This window comes from Mastacembelus armatus, chromosome 17 (genome assembly GCF_900324485.2).
Source record: "Mastacembelus armatus chromosome 17, fMasArm1.2, whole genome shotgun sequence".
NCBI lineage: Eukaryota > Metazoa > Chordata > Actinopteri > Synbranchiformes > Mastacembelidae > Mastacembelus > Mastacembelus armatus.
The window spans coordinates 9169115-9190045 of NC_046649.1; the positions used below are offsets into that span (position 1 = coordinate 9169115).

The 20931-nt window shown below is 40.2% G+C and overlaps 1 protein-coding gene across 1 annotated transcript; it reads right to left on the reverse strand.

Annotated features, from left to right (window-relative positions):
• Positions 1-4436: 4436 nt before the first annotated feature.
• Positions 4437-20719, reverse strand: LOC113134470 (BMP/retinoic acid-inducible neural-specific protein 3-like). Its single transcript, XM_026313859.1, has 7 exons — positions 20451-20719; positions 17029-17231; positions 13142-13359; positions 10860-10965; positions 9798-10034; positions 6724-6946; positions 4437-5571 (listed from the first exon to the last, which is right to left on the reverse strand). Exons 1-7 carry the CDS (start codon positions 20717-20719, stop codon positions 4437-4439), a joined length of 2391 nt encoding a protein of 796 aa, XP_026169644.1.
• Between the last annotated feature and the right edge of the window lie 212 nt (positions 20720-20931).

Consider the following 20931-nt stretch of genomic DNA (forward strand, 5'->3'; position numbering starts at 1 on the left):
TAGATTTAAAAAAAAAAAAAAGGATTTATTTTGAATGCACCTGCAGACAGCCTATTAGGAAACAAAGCAAACACTAAGTAGCCAGTTTGCAAAAGTAAAGTCAAACAATAATGGCTTAAATAACAAGTGTGAAACATATGACTGAATCGAAAAACAGCAATCAATAACTTTTCCTAGCATTTTGTGTGCTCTGTTTATCGTAAAAATGTCTTAACAGAAGTGATAATCCACAGTTAGTTTCCAAGGAAAGGCTCCCTTTTGGCTCTTAAAGCAAGTTGTCTCTGCTGTTCTGACATATCGTCAGCTATTATTCCTGATGCCTCCCATGGGGTCGTCCTCTCCATAAACTCTTCCCCTTCACTGAGCCCCTGCCTCCCATCACCAGCATGCTTGTTAAACAGACACACACATTAGTCTAACTCATGTTTCCTCCGAGGCCCACAAGCCTGCCAACCCAAAGCTCCTGTGTGTGTGTTTGTGTGTGCATAGCTGCTTTCACACATTTATGCTCCTGCTCTGACCGCAGATAAAACCTCTCAAAGCATGTGTACTTTTTTCTTATCCCAACATCCTGCCCCCTAATCACTTACTATATTTGTTTTGAATTGTAGAAGAATTGGCCCAGAATCCATAAGGAAAGGAGAACATATGCAAATTTTCTGTTGGAATAAAATAAAAAAAATATCCTGATAAATAAGCAATCTTTTAAAAATAAATGTTCTCATACACAGTTTAATGGATTACCATAACATGTATTCAAACCTATCAGAGCCAAGGGGAATGTCGTCCTCGATGCGTACATTTCTGCAGGTTTTGAGGAACTTGATGTCAGTAGCATTAATATATTTGCATCCATTCCTTAAGTTCCTATAAAGCACCAAGGTCAAGCACATCCAAACTATTCTAAGGTATCAAATAGAGAAACATACCCTGGGGTAAGCTAAGCAACGCTGAGCAAAGCCAAATCAAAATATCAGGGCGATGAAGTAAATCTGCAGAACTAACAGACAGGATGCGTGACAGGATTCGGGCATGTGAAAGCCAGTGCACAGGAGCATCTTGTTTCCCCAGACTGTAAAAACATCGAGTCTGTGCATGCATGAGCACATACAGCATGCTCCAGAAGCAGGTCATTACACAGCTATTAGAAACAAATAAACAGAGCAAACCCCTTATTACTCTGATCAAATCTTTGGTAATTTAACCCAGTGGTTTTCTTATTATAGTCGCACTTCTTTCCTGATGCAACAGCAAATTCTGGCCATTATTTAAAAAAATAAGTCATGTTAGTTTTTTGTTGGCTGACCAGTGCTCTTTTTGGGAATAGTCCTCTAGGCATCTTCTTTTATTAAAATATTCCTGACTTAACAAACAGGATTTTAAAAGGTGTATACTGTGAAACGTGTTTCTGAAAAGTGGTGAATTCAGTGTTGAGAAGACAATGCAGCTTGTCTGAGCTGATAAATGAAACTTAATATACTTTATCAAAGAAAACCAAAAGAAAGAAATGAAAGTTTATCAGACCTTTGTGGAACAGACGTTACTGATAAGGGAGGCAGGTTAGACAAACCAGCCCAATATAAAAGTAATTAAGTTATTTTTATTAGAAACTTACATTTCATGTGCACCAATGTCACACTAGTGATTGATGACATAAAATGTTTTGTTACCTTAGATAGGATTTTAGGGCTTATAAGGTTTTGATGTCTGCAGTGGGGGTGTTGACTGATATACATGTAATTGTGTAATTGCCAGTTTGATATGCTCTCCAGATCCAGATCCTGGAGCCGAACTCAGCTTGTGTTTGCTTAATAATACGGACAGTTCTGCTGTGGTTAACTAACACCACCTTAGGATAAAGCCATCACGCAGTGTTTTAGCAAGTTTAGTATCAGTTGCATGCCCTAATCTATTAGCATAGTCTAGCTAGAATTAGCATTAAGTTGGGAAAAACTGTACATTTTCATTCTAAGCTGTAGCAACTATAGCCAATAGTAACAGTAACATAACATAACATCTGTCTTTTAGGAAAACTAGCACAAAACTAAACAAGGAACAACCTATTTGAAATACGGAAGCCAAGAACGACCATGGCTTCAAGTCACAAGTTAAATATTACGCACATCTCGAGATACTAGAGCTTGGTTTCTTGTGATAACGGGATCATTTATCTTCTTATCACAAAAACAAAAACAAAAACAATAGACAGATAACACAAGATAATGGTTTATCTCATGATCTCAAGCACTGGTATCTTGAGATCACACAATTAACTCATGATCTCAAAACAACATAAAGAAATATTGTAAGCATTACGGTTCGGCAACAATAAATGTTGGCCTTTCGAATGTGCAAACCGATGAGTCATGCCTGGTTGTGTTAATCTTTATATGCAGTCTATAGGAGAACCCAGCCTGGCTCTGTCCAGTGGTATCAAAATCTGCCTACTAGTTATGAAGACCAAACATGACATGTTAACTTGCCAAACTGTCTGCTGGCTGTAACACCTGCTATACAGATAATACAGCTAGTGGTTAAAAAAACATCCAAAAATGTCTATGTATGCTTTAAAGTCTGGGAAGGTGTATTGTGTACCCAGAGTCTAGTTGTGACTTTTTTTCTTTGTAATTGAGGTTTTAATGATGCTCTGTTCAGATGAAGTTGTTGCTTAATGTAACACGGTGACAATAACATTTGTTCTTTTATATTTTCGTATATTTGCGTTTTACTGGAGTATGCTAATGTAGCACTCTTTTATCCAATCAGAAGTAGAAAAAAACAAGCTCTCTTGAGGTGCTCAGGCCATTAACCTCTGAAAAGAAATTCAGGTAGGGATGCCATCTGCTTCTGAACCAAACTGAGCCCAAAATAAGAAGCGACTTTCTCAAACTGGGATAAATCACAAGGTGAATGCCCTCAAACCAAAACCTGTCTTCTAAGTCAAAGCTGCTCATAACAACAAACTCTTTCTTTCTGTCTTTTCTGTCAGACTCGCCCCAGAGGTACACTGGACTGCTTCCAATAGCACGGCACTGCATTTTCACACCCAGATGCACAATATTTGCTTGTTAAAAGTGATTTTAAAATCATACCAGATGCTCACTGTTTAACCACAAGAATTAACTATTTACTGGGACCTGCTCCAGATTCAGTATCTGCCTCACACACAACCTTTTCCCTGCAAGCAATTAAAACACACACTGAAAAGTGGATATTCAAATTGAATATTGTTGTAACTACTTCCAGCACACTGACTGCTAAACAGTAAAAAACTTTAAAAATGAGAGCAAGAGAAAAGCAAAAAGCAGGGCTGCTAAAGGGAATTTTAAAAGGGTGATTTTAACATGATATGAATAAACTAGTGAATGCTATGCTCTTGTGATAACTGATAGCTCAGTTAAAGACTTTTGTTAGATCTTAGAGACAACACAGTCTTATAAAAAATTTCACGATAACATTGTAAAATCATGTCCAAACTCAAGCCCCCACTGCTGGCAGCCCTTAAAGGGTTAAAGTTGATTTCCCTTTTGGTCAGTCACTTTTGTGAGGGTCGAACCTTCTCCAGCGCTGGGCAAGTGTCACTGATATCTAACTTACTGTTTGATGCTGGGCATGTCTCTGCAGCTCCCCAGCTCATCTATCACAGTAACTGTGAATGGCGGAGGAACAGAGGAAGGCTGCCCCCGCCCCTCTCTTCTCTCACTATATACTTAGTAATCTCTGCCAAGGCTGTTCCCTCAATGGAGAATGGAGACCTTGTGTTCTGAGGCTCCAGATGGGCAAAAACAGAACAGCACACACCACTACAACTCTCCAGTGAGGTAGATGGTGAAAGAGTAACATAAACTGGACACATTAAAAGGAGACGTTGGTGCACGGCAGTGCTTTGTGTGAAAATTATTAAATGTAACATGATAATAATATTAAAGTTTAATTCGTTTTTTTGCATTTGGCTTCTGCAGCTGATGTTATTTCATGAGAGATTTGTTTGTTTTTGTCCTCTTTATATCAGAGTTTAGCAGCATTCACAGCAAAATGTGATAATATTTGCAGGGTTGTGTGCTTGTGTTACCAATCCAATCAAATCCAATAAAACCACACCCACACAGCCTTCATGAAGCAGATTAGTTTTTGAGTGTTAATCCTTAATAAATAATAAATAAGGATGTTCTTTTTGGAACTTTAACTTTGATTATTACTCACTAAGTCACTAGTATTTAATATTATAGATACTTAATTTGAAACCACAAATTCAGGGGATTGAGTTCATAAAACTACAACTGATATTATAAAAACATCAAATTTAATTGAATGTAGTGTATGTACAACAAATCCTTGAACAATATACCACACACTTGACACAAATGGGTCCATGTGACAAAGGATACAGGTCTGTCTGTGGCAAGGACATAGTACAAAACATCAAAAAGTGGTCACTAACTACACAATTTATTTGCCTCGTACTCTATGTAGTTTGGTTGTCTGGCGCTGAAAGCTTGCAGGGCAGTGAGTATCCTGGCCACATCTGCGCTGGACAGTTTGAGTCTATGTCGGAGCAGACAGGCAAACAGATCTACATGTGGGGCCCCTGGAGGCGAGAGACGGTTAACCCTGTAGCGCAGCTCCACCAGCTGCAGTAGGGCTGAGTCCTGTGATCCCTGAGTGTACGGGTAGTCTATCTGCAGAATCAGGTCCTGGATCGCCTCGGGGTCAAAGTGCAAGCTGTATCCGAAGAGCTGCATGCTGTTGACTTTCATGTAGCCAATGTTGTTAGAGGGCTCTGTCTCCTCCAGAGGCTCATAGTACATTGTGGAGTTCTTGTTTCCCCCTGATCCTCCCACAGAGTCCCTCATACGACTCCTCAGGTAGAAATGAACTGTCTCAAAAAAACTCTTCCATCTGTTTCCTAGAGTCAGTGTCCAATTATAGCAGTCCAAGGGGATGTCCAGCTTGGTTCGCTCCCAGTCAGGGTATCCATGCTGACCTATTGGCATGGTCCAGCTCTCTGAATGACTGCCCCCAAAGGGATTCACAAACAGAGACAGCGCTGGCTCCAGAGTGCTGTTTCTAGTGAGGCAAAACTGGAGCGCGACTCCAAGGAGCATATGAACACGGTTGGACTTCACACGGTTGCTCTTGAGGGTAAGCAGCATTCTTTTCCTCCAGGACGGGTCAAACCAAGTGTTCACACGCACATCATTGCTCACAAACACAGCATGCAGAGAGATGCGTGGGTCTCGCCGCTGGAGCAGGTAGCGTAGCTCCAGATCTTGCAGGTCTCGGTCGCTCTCCAAGCCCAGGTAGGGATCAGTAGGGTCGGGTACAGCAGGCCTGCAGGCTCCCTGGGTCAGGGTGAAGCCAGGGTTACAGCTGGAGCAACGTGTCCGGTTCTCTGTGGAACAGGAAGCACAGCGGGGGCCGTCACCCACAGAGCAGGGAATGACACCCTGGCAAGGCGGATGGTTGTAGGGGCAGGAGCAGCTGCGGCTTTCGTCGGTGTAAACACCAACCTGGTTGTTCTCACTGCAGTACAGAATGGACAGGGCATAGCCCAACCAGAAGTGCAGAGTCCTGGTGGGGGGAGACAACGGTTGTGTTAAAGACTCAGGTTTGGAGTTACTACACTGCTGCAGCTGCTGTTACAGGACATTATATTTGACTCTGAAAATCATTTTCATGTTTTTGTGATTATGCAATGATGGAAATGTTTTGGAGGACAAAATTCATTCTGTCTTTCACAGGAAAATGTGTTGTTTTGAAAAACTATTTGAGCCGAACTCAGATGGAGTTATAGAAGCAAAATTAGATCAAAATGAATATATAAAGCTACTGAATTCCCCTTGTGCAGTGCAGATGGGTGAAACAGATACACATATCTATGCATACTCTTAAAGACTGATATGTAGCTACACAGTAAAAATGCATATCAAACGTAATTATAGTGTGAATAGTGAAACGAAATAAGTAAGTGAAATGAAAAAAGATACAAATATTTTGTCTCATATGGACAAAAATATAATGAATGGACTTACATAGTAACCCTGCAGTGCTTATAAATGTCTTTTTACAAGCAAAAGGAGTGTGATAAAGAAGTATAATTGGATTGCGGACTTAGGAGGCAGTGACTGCATTTGACTAGCAAGCTGATGGATTGTGTCATTTAGTTAATTTCCCTGCCAGAAATAGCTATCAACATAGAGTGTTCATGAGAGAGGCATAAATCTGGGTGAAGTTATGACCACAGTGGTCTCTGTTAGGCTGCTGAAACAAAGCGTCCAGGTGGGAGTGCTGCTGAAACAGCAGCTGAAACAGTTAAAAAAAAAAATAAAAAAATACAGGAACAGGTATAAGCAAAGCGCATCACACTCCACAGCAGGAGGTGATTTTGTAAAAATAAATGAATTATTACCATGTCGAATTTTAAGATGCGGGATTGATTGTGGTGCAGTTTAAAACCTTCAGACAGTGAAATGAGTCTGTGTGGCCGAACATGATCCCGTTTGTCTTTCCTCCCACTGGAACAAAAAAGCAGCTTTGCTCCTGTCAGCACTTTTCACCTCACTCCACAACTACTTTTCCTCAAGTGCCATCTAATAAGTACTGTCTCGCTCTGCTGCGTTCTCCCAGTGTCTGGCACATAAATCATTTTCATAATTATAAGTTTTGGGGAGCACCTTGGTTTAACAGGCTGCAGTATAAATAGTCCTCCCTCTTGGTTCTTACCTTGGCCTTTGCAGGACTATTTTGGGCTGCTTTCGGCACCTTTTGCTGAGGACGAAGAGCTTGTTAGCAGTGCGGCGAGCTTTGGTGAAAAGCTGGTTGCTACTGGTCTCCAGCTGCCTGTAACGCTGGAGAAGGCTGGCATCCGTCCTCCACAAGTGTTCCACGACAGATGTGTTTACAGCATAATGGGCTGGCAGTTTCCCAAGAAAGCTTTGGAACTCCTCTGGCAAGAAAAAGAGCATAAATAAATAAGTAAACTCTGCCCGTGGCTATGAGCCACAGGGCAATAATATCCACAGAAAAACTGTCTACTCCTCATTGTTTGTACCAGAAAAGCAAACAGCACAAGAGACATAACAGCTGCAACATGCCACGAAAGCATGTTTAATTTTACACTTTTTTTTTTCTGGGAAATGATATATGTTAATCAATACCTGTTGCCAGCATACAGCACTGTATACCTTCAAAGGAGCTAGTGTCTAATTAGGCATGAGCCAGAGTGAAAGATAAATTGCTATTCCTGCCTTCAACAATGCGAATGTGAGGCAGGTTGCCATGGTAACATTAATCACTTGTGTCAAACTTAACAAAAAACGACGTGTTTCAGAAAAAGTTCCTCGACATTTTATTTTATTTTATTTTATTTTTTTGATGCGGGGAATTTTTTCCAACATTGACACTTTTGAGTGTCATCTCTTTACAGTCCAAATGATTTGCACATGACGGCAGAGCACTCTTTATCACTTCGTTTATATATTTTAAATTTAGAGCCAGGCTTAATATAAAATCCACAAATAGGCACAAACCTGAAGCACTCGGTATTATCACCACATGTATCTGTGTCAAAGGAGCCCTACTAGATTACCATCCTACACATCTTTTAAAACATCCTACACAGATGAAATAATTGTAATTAGCGCTGCCTCGGCTTTGTTTCCTCCAACAGCAGGTTCTTCATCCTGACTTCTGTCTCAAAACATTAGATTTGGTGTGAGTATCTGTGTATAATTTGCTCTGTAAATGTTGTTTGAAGCTACTAATCTTCCCTGCAGTGGTATGGTGTGTTTATAGTAATTAAAGCACTGTCTCAAAATAAATGCAATAATACATTAAATGGTGTTGGACATAAGCCAGGCTTTGTGTGATTCCTGCTTCCTCATTTATTTGTTTTTATTCCTTTTTGCTGTGTCTAAAGCTGAGGGATATTGCTATAGGAGCCAAAATACAATGCACCCTTTTCAGTCAGTGTCTGACAATCAATAAAAGAGCCTCTACGGTGATTCTCAGTTATATTCACCAGCCATATTTCATATTCCACTTACCATCTGCTTTATTGTATCTTTTGTATGTTGGCTTAGTTTTTTTGTTTTGACAAACTGAATGCAGAGGTGGAATTTTCCATTATGACAACTTTAAATTATTGACCCTGATTTAACTTACTGACTTGATATTAAATAATAGTGTTACATTTTACAGAATACACTTTACTTTTGTGACTCATCCAACTTGTGCGTCTGCCTGATAAATGTGAAGCTCCAGTTGATGGTAGACTGGTTTGGCACAAGCAGCACTAGGGTACAAAACACACTGTCACAATAGCTTATATATGGACATTTTCACTATTTAGAAATAGAACAGCTTGGTGGAAACCAAAGAAATGAATTGTTTACAGCTTACTTGTATGCAGCGCACATCTTGAATTGCCTCACCTAATCTGGCAGCTAACGTGATAATGCTAAACAAGGCTTTACACAAAGCTAATTCTACAGGTAGAGAGAAAGCACGTGTGTCTGAAAACATCAACTGACAGCACGAGGCAAACATAAAAGTACAGAGGAACCCTTGCACAATTAATGTTAGCACGAAAAAATAACACACTAGACATATACTAAATATGATACATTAATGCAGAAACTGAAATTAGGTATGACTGCAGTGTAAACAGGTGGAGCATCACTCCTCTGGAAAATCATAAGCATAACAAAGTGCCACATTTTGAGTGATCAGTATGCTCCTCTATCAGCACTCACCTGTTCCCAAATGGAAACTCTAATTGCATATCAAACAGAGGAGTAGCAATATTCAGTAAACAGCCTTAAACACACACAGTAACAGCTGTTTCAAATCGGCGTTTATTCCTGCAGTTTTAGTGTGAAACCATGAAAAACCCAGAAGTCTAACAAGATCATTGGACCTAACCCTATGAGCCAACAGACAACTTTCCTTTTTGAGTTAATGAACATTTTCCACTCATTACATCTGTGATTCATGCAGTTTTGAGTACACAACCACTTCTCATGGATGTCCTTATAAACTCTCGTTTTCTGACTCATGCCTTTGTGAGTATCTCGCTGATGGTGTTGTCTGTCTATAAGGACTGGAAACAGCTAACATGGCTATAGCAGAAAATCCACCTGCTGACATCTGAAGTTCACAGATTAAAATATCATGTCATTATCTGTGTCCACACAATTTGCTGTGGGGTTAGTATTTACTAGTTTCACTCCTTGGTTTCTGTACAGATTAAACAAACAAGATTACATGTGTTTAATTTGAGCTGTACAGATGTGTCAGTGGTAGGTATACAAAGTCTTTTCATCTAACTCTCAGCAAATAAGAAAGCAAATACTGGCAAGTGTATTTCCTCAAATGTCAAACTCTACATTTAATTACACTTTCTGCTCAGTGATTCTTTGCAGACTTTTTCAAAGGTCTGTGTGTTTTCCCACAGTTCAGCCCTGAGCATCTAGAGAGCACTACAACCATCAGTTGATTTGACACAATGAATGACAGGTTTGTTGATTCAGTGCCTGGTAGGTGCCAGTGCTTGACAGCCAAGAATGAGTTTAGAACAAAAACAAGATGTTTTGCTACATGTTAGCTCTTAAATACATGTTCATGTCTATTTTTTTTGTTAAAAAAAACAACAGCAACTGGATCTTGAAGTCCAGATTTCTGAGAATGATTTTCAAAAGTACACCAGTGGGTTTTTTTTTTTTTCAAATGTGCCATTCAAGCTGACATTTTCAAATCCCATTTTGGAGGGGGGCAGTGAATTAAAATCCCTGACTCACCAGATTCCTCAAACTCCTGGTTGGTCAGCCTCCAGGTATCTCTGATGCGCAGAAGATTGTTTTCCAGAGTGTCCAGGTCAGAGTAAGGACAGTTACACTGAGGGAAGTCGACGCTACACTCGCACCAGCAGTCGCCGCTCTCACAGACAAACTGGCCCTCAGATTTACAGCCGATGTAGTTGAGAGCTGCCTGAATAAAGCGGCTCCGCAAGTATCCAGGAAGGATAACCTGCAGCCCTGTGGAGGGTAAAAGACTGGATGAAGATGGCCTGGTGATATCATATATTCAATTTATTGTCAACAAATTAATGGCAAAAAGAAAAAAACAAAACCAACAATCACGTGATCCTACTAACAAATATCATCTAGTCTGATGTAGCTTAACCCTCTGTATAATTCATGGTTGGTTATTTGAAACAGGCAACCCCACAGACCCCATTCTATGTCAATATTCACTAAATCATCAATTATGTACTAATATTTCACTGAAATTAGTCTTCCAGAAATGTTATTTACTCATGTTTCGGTCACTAAAAGCTAAAAGCTACAGTGCCCAGTTGTTTTAAAGCAGCACTTAGTTAAAAATAAACTCTGTAAATATGACTCCTCCTGTAAAGATTTTTTTAAACAAACTATGTTTGATTTTTAATTGAGATTTAGAGAAGATCAATATTACTAATATATCATTCAGTGATTATAAGCTACAGCAGTGAACTATCTTAATTTAGCTGAACGATTATCAACAATGTAAAATGTTATTTACTGTTTAATTCCAAAAAACAAAACCGTGTAATAATGTGTCAGCCTAACACAGTATTTGTGCTAATTATCTCAAAGTGGTGGCTTGATGTTTATCGAACGATCATGATACTACTTTCATCTTAAAACTGTAAATCAAGGGGTTTTTGAAAATGATAAACTATTTCTTTAGAGATCAACAAAAATCGTCATTTTTTTGAAATTCAGTGTTAACTTAGAGTTTGTTATGACAAATACAGCAAAGGGAGACAATGACATCCCCAGTGAGGTGTCACAGCCATCATGCAGGGAACTCATTTTTACCTTGTAGCTGAACCTTGTTTTCTGGACTGTGAACCAGCACTGAGCTGACTGTGTCCAGATTGTCATAGTTGCTGCATCCGAGTGGCCCGGTTCTGGTCTCTGTCACCTGCAAGGACATTGAGAGAACACAGCACAGCTCAGTGTGACAGCTCAGTTGTAACACAGTAATGCTGGTAGTGTCTTTTGTTGAGTTTGGATGTATTTCCCCATGTTAAATATGGAGAACAGACAGTGCATTGACTCATTTTATTGTATATTTAAAAAAAAGATGGCCAGAAGAACATAAAATGTGTCATGAAAGACATTTTATGCCTCAAATAAATTTTAAAAGCAATGAGTCACTGTGAAGCAGTACTGAGAAGGTCTTCAACTAGAGAGCTCTCTCCCACAGACAGAATAATATGTTCTGATCTGAGAGAAGAAATCAACTTTAACTTCTCTTCGACTGGAAAACTTTAAACTGATTGATTTCTCTGCTTACATCATTTCTAACAGTAATTAATCTTGATGCCAGAAGTTCTGACACAGAAACATAAGAACACATAACTTACTATGTATTAGCATAAGTTTATGCTCCAATCTTTGGATGTCTCACTGTACCCGCCCCCACTAGGTGATGTTAATGAATGGCCATGTGTTGCAGGTGCTGCATTACATTCCTCATAAAATGCAGTATTCATCTCCCTCTCTCAACTCTTTTTCTCTTGCTCTGATCTTCAATCTGCCTGAACTCCACACATGCTGCAAAGTAGTAAATGAATGGAAGTCAGCCTGGCTGGAAATTAATGGAATGATATCTCTAATCAATCAAGCTGATGCACAACCAGAGGAACATGTTCTCAGTTTGGTGGGGCACTTGTCTTCATCAGTGGCTACTCACTCTGGCATCTACGTTTGCCCCTCAGGCTGATTAATGCGTACAGCCTAATAGCCACTTCAGATGATAAAATGGATGATTGGTGTTTTAAACCACAGGACGCACGACGGCTCCGTTCTGCTTCTTCACTCTGCTCTTTAAAGCTTACTACTGGGAAGCTGAAGTGTTAGAAACCCTTCATCGTATTGTTCTGCTGCTGATAAACACTCAGTTTATTAGTCTGTGATAGGTGCTTAGCAAAGACACATTTTACCATCTTGCTATAAAAACTCAAAAAATTCGTTTAGCAGAGTCTGATACAAATAAAGTGAGATGTTTGTAGCCACTTTCTTCAGCGCATGTGAGATTTCGGTGACAATAAACCAAATATAGTAAAACAGGAGAGATCGATTTGACAGTCTTGCTGCAGCCCTGCAGCTACAACAGGTGAATCTCTATGTGACTGGCAAATTCTGTAAATAAGCATTTGTTCTTAATCCTACCTAATTACATAAGTTATGGAAATGTATTCCCTGAGCTGGTATTAAAGGATTTGTTACTGCATGCTATCTTCAAGTTGTGCTACCATGTTAAACTGTAGTGTAATGAATTAAAAGTTTGCTCTGCTTGCACAACTTTGTACTTTATTTGTGTTTTTCCATTTTATACTATATATACTTCACTATGTTTCAGATGGAAATATTGGACATTTGTTTGATTATTGCTTGATGATTTGACATACAATCAAAATGATCTGGTTGTTAAAAGATAAGGGGATTTTCACCTTTTCTTTTGTTATTTTTAAATCTCATGCAGACACTAAAACCATTAATGAAATTTGTATACTCACTATATTGTCTCAGAATCCAGAGCCTGGTTTAGTTTATTCCTCTATGCCAAACACTAAACCTTTTACTTGTACCTGTATTTTCATACTGATACTTTTGCTTCCATAATGAACTAAATACTACAACCAGCAATTTCTGTCTCATAATAAGGACAATAAATATCTCTACAGTCATACAGGCAATAAAGGGTTAACTTAAAATCTTAATATGAGATTATTGATAAAATAACAGTAGTACTGGATTAAATTATATAATCCATTTGTTCTAGGTAAAGTTTTATCAGTGCTATATTGAGCCCAATTTTTACTCTAGTGATGCTTGTATGCATTTAATTATTGATGGAGACTGACATTATTTTTTTCTTCTGAGCACTGTCATTCATACTTGTTCAGTAACCGAACTCAAAGTCAACCTGATCCAACTCTATAATTTATATCTCCCAATTGCCATGTATAAATACTGGAGGCTGAGAAACCACAGGCCAAGGGAAAAACACAGCTGCCTTCAGGCAGTGAATATTTGATGTTTTATCTCCAAAGGGCCTGATGCTGTATTTACAGTTTTTCCCTTCCACAAACCCGTATGGCAGTGGATCCAATCTGGAGGTGGTGCAGCCTGCGCAGGGTGCTCTCTCTGTCAGTGAAGTAGGAAGCAGCCAGCTGGTGGAGGGTTTCCAGGGTCACTGTCCCAGTAATATTTGAGTTCCTGTTGTTGCTACGGCTGCCCTCAGTCGCTGAAGGTGAAGACTCCTGCCTGAGCTTCCGTTTGTCCACGAATATCGTCAAAGACTCCTCCCCTGGTGACAGTCAGACAGAGGGAACCAAAGCTTCATTAGCTCTAACAGAGCAGCACTAATCACCTTTCATTAGTATCTTTTCAGATCGCACAGAAAAGCACAGAAGTGATTAACTACTGTGGGGGAACTGATGGTTTTGGTGATTGGAGGAAAAGGCACAGACAAGGTCTCTGCATCCATTAAACTCCTTGGGAGCTTATTCAAGATCATTGATCAAGTTCTCAGTTATTTTAATTATCTTAATTATACTTAATATACTTATATGCAGATCTCAGGTCAGCGCGCCTTTGCTGGGAGACAGATAACTTCTACACTTGGAGACATTTCTAATAATTACAATTATTACATGATTAATATGAAAAGAAGACTCATTAGATGTTCTCACAAATTCACCATTTTCTGTACTGAAAATCCTGAACTTGAAAATTACTCCAGGAATGTTTTTGTGAGGAACTAATGTAATTTTATTTTTGTAAATGCTTTCGTTTTTAGCTCTTTTGCAGACGATTTCTCCACCTTTCTCAGTCTAACTTTCAATATGTTCCCCAGAGGAGCTATGTAGAAATTGCTGCAGTTACCAATGGATTATTAAATTTACAGATAACAGTAATAGCACACTGTCCAGACTGTGAAATACATAATAAATAGGTCATTAACGTGCCCAATTAATTTTGATAAAAGACTGAGGTACCAGGGAAATACAACCAGTGTCTCAGATTTCAGTGAAAAAAAGGTCTGAGTGCATCTTGAGTGGAGAATGAAGCACACAGTGTGCGTTCACAATAGGGGCTCTTTAGCAAAGCTTAACAACATTAAATCCTCCCTTAACAGCATGTCAAGGGCATTTTGTCAATACACATCTCACCAGTCCTTTTTCCCTGTCTGGTCCCTTGTCACTAGCACTTAAAGAGTGTCAGTCCATATAAAAAGACATTTGTAGCTGCAGCAGGACCTCGGTGTTGTATCAAGGAGAAAGATATACAGTAAACACCTGGGTAACCAGTAACACCTGCCCATACTCATTCTCAGGATGACAAATACTGACACTTTTTCATACAGATGACAAAACACACTTTTGGAGTGTCTGTATTTGGCGCCCACAAGTGAGAAAGCAGTGATAATACCCACCGCCAGACATGTTTCAGAGGCTAATGCCTAATATCATTTGATGTAATAAAATAGACTTTAGGTCTTTCTTGATTTCCTACATTAGCAATTTTGTTTCATCATTAAAAGCCTTGCCTTAGAAGTGTCAAGTTGATCTGACTCAATTAAAGCTTCAATCTGACCCAGATATAAATCATTCCATCCGTTTATTTCTGCTCATTTCTGATTGATGCTACAGCCTCTGGCAGCCATTTCCAAATCGACACAGGAATGTGTGTTTTTTTTTCACCTGTCGCTATTGTCACAATGACCTTTTATGTCAATATAGTTTTCTAGCATTAGCATTAGTAGTTATGTATCCAAAAAAAATGCATATAACTCCTCATGGAAAATCGGACCATAAAATGGACCCACCTCTTGCCTGGTAACAAGCCTGTCATACAGAGACAACCAGTGACTATAAGAACAGTAAGGCAGGGAGTCTGTAGAAGCCCTGAGAGACTGTTTTAAGACAACAGACCGGGAGGTGCTCTGTGAGGCACATGTAGAGGACATTGATGGCCTCATGTCTGACATTACAAACTACATCAATTTCTCTGTTAACAATATTGCAGCTACCAGGAGGGCGTGGTGTTTCTCAAATAAAAGCTGGGTCACACCTGAAATCAAAGTCCTTCTTAAACAGACAAAGAAACAGGTCTGGAAACAAAGAGGAGATTAAAAGCATCTAGACGGAACTGAAGATTAAGATGAAGACAGGAAAAGACCAGTACAGGAGGATGATAGAAGACTGAGGCAGAACAGTGTGAGCGGAGTCTGGAGAGACTTGAGAAACATCTCTGGATTCAGTAGCAGGCAGCCTGAGGCGGCAATGAGTGGACCAGAGAGTTTCTGACTCTGGCTTTAAACCTCAGAAAACTCACTTACCTTCAGTGTTTCCCATCACTCCTAACGCTTCCAGCTCAGTCATCCCCTCCACATCCCCCTTACACACCTGTCTATCTCAACAGCCCAGAGAATAAAGGCAGGGAAGGCAGAAGGCCCAGATAGCATCAGCTCCTCAAGGGCTGTGGAAACCACCTGTGGGAGCAGTCTGAGGCTACAGACAGCACTGGCCCTGAGACAGACTACAGGCCAGTGGCCTAACATCACATCTGATGAACAGTGCGAGAAGCTCTTCCTTACTAATCTATGTCTTATGGCGAGACTAAGTATGAATCCACTATAGTTTGCCTACCAGCCACTCACTGGGTGGATGATGCTGACATCTAACTCCTTCACAGATCCCTCTCATGACTCTGGAAGACAAAAAGCACTTTGAAGTTCATTTCTCCAGTGCTTTCAACACCATACAGTCAGAGGTGGACTACATTCTGGTCTCCTCAATGTGAGACTAAAGGTTTGTTTGTCAGACGTGATGTTCTCAAGTACATGGGGTCCACAAGGGACTGTCCTTTCTCCATCTCTGGTCACCCTCTATACAGTACGTCAGACTTCAGCTACAGCTCAGCACGCTGTCACCTGCAGGCATTTTCTGATAACTCAGCTATTGTGGGCTGCATCGCTGAGGAAAATGAGGATGAATACAGATCTGTGATGCAGGACTTTGCTCAGCGGTGTCAGTGGAATGGACTCCAGTTCATAAGAATAAGACCAAAGAGTTGGTGGTGAATTTTTACAGGAATAAACATGCCCAGATAAAACCAGAAAACATCCAGGGAGTGGACATAGAGACCCTGCAGAAAAAAAAAAAACAAAAAAAAAAAACCTGGGTATATATCTAAATAATAAATTGGCCCGGGCAGACAGCATCACTGCCCTGTATAATTAAGGACAGAGTCAACTTTACATGTTGAGTACACTGAAATCCTTTGGAGTGAGCAGTGGACAGAGGAGACGGTTGTATCTTTGGCTTTTCTATGATGCAGCTCTGCTTGACAGATCAGATGATGCTGAAACTATAACAAAGTTCTTTGTCTTTATTTTTGAGATGCTGACAGCAAAACCATATGTTTATTGTAGTTTTCTGGCTAGTTAGTGTTTTCATGGGAATGCGATGAAAGCACTTCAAAGATCAACATAATCCTGGATTATAAAGTACAACTGTAATAGCTGTGTTCAACAAGATTTCCTTTTGGATCATTTATTGAAATCTGAATTATTTTTTATTATCTCACAGCATACACTTTTAAATCCCACACTTTCACTTCTAGAAAATACACTCTGTGATAATATTTTTTATTAAAGAGCAAAAAGCTAAGCCAATTGTGGCTGAATGATTCCTGTACAGCAGTGATGAAGCTCCCATGCTGTTTTGACAGCCAAACAAAAATATTATGTCTTTCACTGCCTTCTCCAAATAATTTTTTGTACACTGTACAGAACCAGTGCAATGTGAGTTTTTTTTTAATGAGCCTAAAAAAAAAAAAACAGTTATCCAGAAAAATGTTTGACATGCTTTGTTCTTCAGAAAGCAGTAGATAAAATAGGTAAAATCTCTGCTCAATGTACTGAAGTTGTGTGAATCAGGCTTGCTATGAAGCTCAGGGTGTTCTACTGTACCTCCCAGAGTGGCAGAGAGGAGGAGGTGGGTGCCGTATTTCTTGATTACATTCTCTGTAATTGCCTGGAGGGTTGGCCGCCTCCCGAGTTGGCGGATTATGTGCATGAAGTCAGGGTCAAGGGGCAGAGCCAAACCTCCGCTGCCACCAAAGCTGTCCCGCTTCTCCACCGCCAGGCTGTTGACCTTCCATCGACCAAACTCCCTGCAAACATAACACACACACACACACACACACACACGCACACACACACACACACACACACACACAGAAACAGTTCAGTCATTTTAGTTGTGTATAAGGCCCTAGGCTGGTGTTCAACAAGCTGTGGTGAGAGTAAAGCAGTAGGTCACTGTGTATTAAACACAATGAGGCACATATAAAAACTACTGACCACACATTCACATGCATCATTAACACATGATGAAGCTGTTATGTTGTATCCCCTGAGGAGCTCTAATAAGATAAATACTTTTTATCTATGTTGTAGTATTTTTTAGAGAGTGTAACATCAGTGTGGGCTTTGAAGTCAGGTTTAATTCAGGCTGTGGTTTTTCATTAAGGTTTAGATTTCCATTTGCATGTCCAATGGGAAGAACATAAAGTATATAATATAGGGTATGTAGCTCCAAACATTTTTTGCTTTAATACCTTCCTCTCTCCCAGATAATGTGACTAACTACATGAACAAAGATACAGCATTTTTCATACAAGCTGCAGTAGACAAAAGACATAGCACTAAATGTTTAGGCTCAATCTTTTTTGAAATCAGTGAGAATCAGTCAAATTTGCATTGATAATACCATTTGGATGAGCACAGGCTTCCATTTCACTTTATTTCAGTTTCACTTTATTTCTCTACAGTGAAAAACTTTCTTTAGGCTGACACCAGTATTTTCTACCATGAAGTAGTATTGCACCATTTTTTAAAGCAGCATGCAGGGGCTTTGAAACTGCCTTTACAGATTCATGTTGGGAAATAATAAGTCTGTAAATTCCAGGTTTCCTGGAATGAAAATAGGTACAAAGGAGGTACTGTTATGATGAATTTACTAGAATTATAAAATGACATTTTTACTTTCTTGCAGTAGACCAGTATCGCTCTCATGTGTGTAAGGTGTAGCATGTTAATTAGTGAACTTTAGAGGTGCTGGATGGCAGATTTTACCATATTTGGACAGAGGCAGACTTTTTTCCAGTCTTTGTGTGAAACTAAGCTGATAAGCATATTTAACGTACAGACATGACAGTGGCATCAATCTTCTCAACCAACTCTTGCCAAGAAAACAAATAAGCATATTTACTAAAAAATAAATGGCTCAATTTAAATCAGTCTAATGGTGTTTTGGTACTACAACATAGTCATGCTGGTTGGAAACGTGTCTCGTGCTCATCATAGCTAGGTGTCAGTAAAAATACTGAAGATGAGCATCAAATCTTTCAAATAACTACTTCGCAATCTTTTACCATACCCAATGAAACTGCAGAAATCCCGTGTTGGGAATCACTCTTACAGGCATTAGTGTCGTCTAAAAAATGCTTGTCGCACCTTTTAATAACTCCTGCACAGGTAAAACTTAGGTCTGTACCTCCCATAGCAACAGAGGTGCAAAGTCCCACATCATCTGCTGCTATCATTTGTTATCTCGTGTCCTTTGGACACAACTCACACTGAACTCTTCTCACAAACATCCTCGCTCTGTTTCTCCCTCCCTCCACAGCATCATCTAATATCTACATCTCCCACAATGCTGCCTGCTGCTCTGTGTACCTCCCTCTCCTTCTGGGAGGCAATCAAATCACTGCCATGAGAAAAACGATCGGCAGAGAAATAATTGGTGAATGGACAGTGTGGAGTGTGTCATTACAGCCAATCATTATAACGAGGGGACAGGCTGAGTGTCCACCCTGGTGGACAGCTGGGCGGTGTTGATCCAGCTCAGGGCTTAGCCTACAGCTATTCCATCAGCAGGCACATAACGGAGGCATATCTTAGACATGTAGTTATACTGTACGTACAGTGAGCAATCACTAGTGTGAAAATAAGCCACTGGAGAGAAAAAATGTAAAAGAGCAGCTGTGGGGAGCAAATCAACAGTTTAATCATATGCTGCACGGCTGACAGCCACGTGATGTTCATGATGGCGTTATAGATATTAAAAATCTAGACGGGTACAATAGTAGTTTAGGCCCCCAGGCTATTTAAGACAGCACAGAAAAATCTGGAGGTCTGCAGCTCTGTAAAACAGTTATGACATATTTCTTATATGCCTGATATTATCTGTACAAGACATTGATTATCAGCCTATGGCCAACAGGTTTTATGTTTTAATTAGGGTCATTAAGCATACTGCTGGAAAGTCCTATGGGTGGTAGGAACAAGGTCGGATGAAATAATGTTTTGCTTAGATTGGAAAATTTGCTAAAATCATCCATCCCTAATCCTTAAACCAGCCTAAAAATGTGAGCCAGCAGTTCACAGGGTGCAGGATTGACTGATTAAGAAGAGCTATCAACCAAACAATATAGATGGTGGCCAGTCCAAACTGTTCACCCCCTGTGCCACTTATGATGCTCAGTAATTGTTAGGACAGACCCACTGAAAAAATGCAGCTGTCACTAACCAATAAGCAAAAGAGACTGAAAGATTTCTGAGAATAAATAATGGACCAGCTGATTCCTAAATGCAGACCATGAAGTAATTTGTCACTTTTGCTAATCCCTTGGTGATGACCACCACAGTAATGAAATATAATCCTCAGCCCGAGGCATTGACACAACACTGCAGCACCAGCAACAAATTATCAACACGGACTTTGGACGAAATCACAAGAACAAAAATGTATGTAATTGTCAGTACATCTGATTCACACCCATCTTATTGCAGGAATGAAAATTGCAACAGGATGCAGATGCAGGACTGGAATGCGTTTACTGACATATGCAGTTGCAACAGGGCAGGAATATATTGAGTAGGAGAAAGCTTGTGAGAAGCAGCTCAGGGACGATGCAGGAGGTCACTGAAAGGATGTGACTGTCCACACTGCTGAAACAAACACCTGACAGGTCATAGTTTTTAGTAGCAGTGTTGTAACACAGGAGCAAAGGGGGAGTTTTGCATAGCTGCAGTAGTTATTCATGAGCCTGCAACTAATTTGGTGCAGGTGTGATACCTGAGAGGGAAATCCTGAGAGTGTGCAGGTTCTACTCCAAACGCTACAGCAGCTGTTCACAGTGATTAGTTCCTCTCTAGCTCAAAGTGCTCATCAGTGAAATTACCCGGTGGCATGTTGAGATGAAATGAAACTGCAAACACTCACAGCCCAAACCTGAATCTCCTGAAAGAGATATATTATAAAAAGAAAAACAAAACAAAAAAAAACTACAGATAGAGTAAACAGAGTGCAGACACGTCTACCTCACCTGTAGATCTTGTATCTGGTGCTGAAGCCCTGTTGGTGCCTCTCCGCAGCCTCCGTGAACTCCAGGGACTGGTGGAAGGGCCCTTTATCCGACAGCAGCCAGACCAGGGAGCCGGGGCCGCCGTCGCCTTGTCCGGCGGCGGCTGCTGCTCCAACGGCGGAGGCGGAGGTGGCGGCCCAGGAGGTCCAGCAGCAGCAGAGCCAGAGGCTGAGAACCGCCCCCTCCCATAGCAGAGACAGCCGCTTATGACTGATTCTCTGACAGCTCATGCTTCACCCAGCGACACCTCATTCTCTCCGGACTGGGAGAAGGACAGACCAGTTACAGTTTCACACATTTTAGGGATGACAAAGTAGTGCGCAGTGCAGGTTGGTTGGTAAAACACTGACATCCCATAAAGTATTTGAGAGTTAAATACACTAATTGCATGATCAGATGTTTTATTATGGCGCCACTGAAAAGACACTTGCCTAATTTTAGG

Excerpts from the sequence above, each read along its gene's own strand:
- LOC113134470 (XM_026313859.1), bottom strand. The coding sequence starts at position 20,719 with ATGAGCTGTCAGAGAATCAGTCATAAGCGGCTGTCTCTGCTATGGGAG. Across the intron at positions 13,360-17,028 it reads CCTCTCTGCCACTCTGGGAG|GGGAGGAGTCTTTGACGATA; the intron begins GTACAGTAGAAC and ends GACTGTCACCAG. Across the intron at positions 10,035-10,859 it reads AAACAAGGTTCAGCTACAAG|GGCTGCAGGTTATCCTTCCT; the intron begins GTAAAAATGAGT and ends TACCCTCCACAG.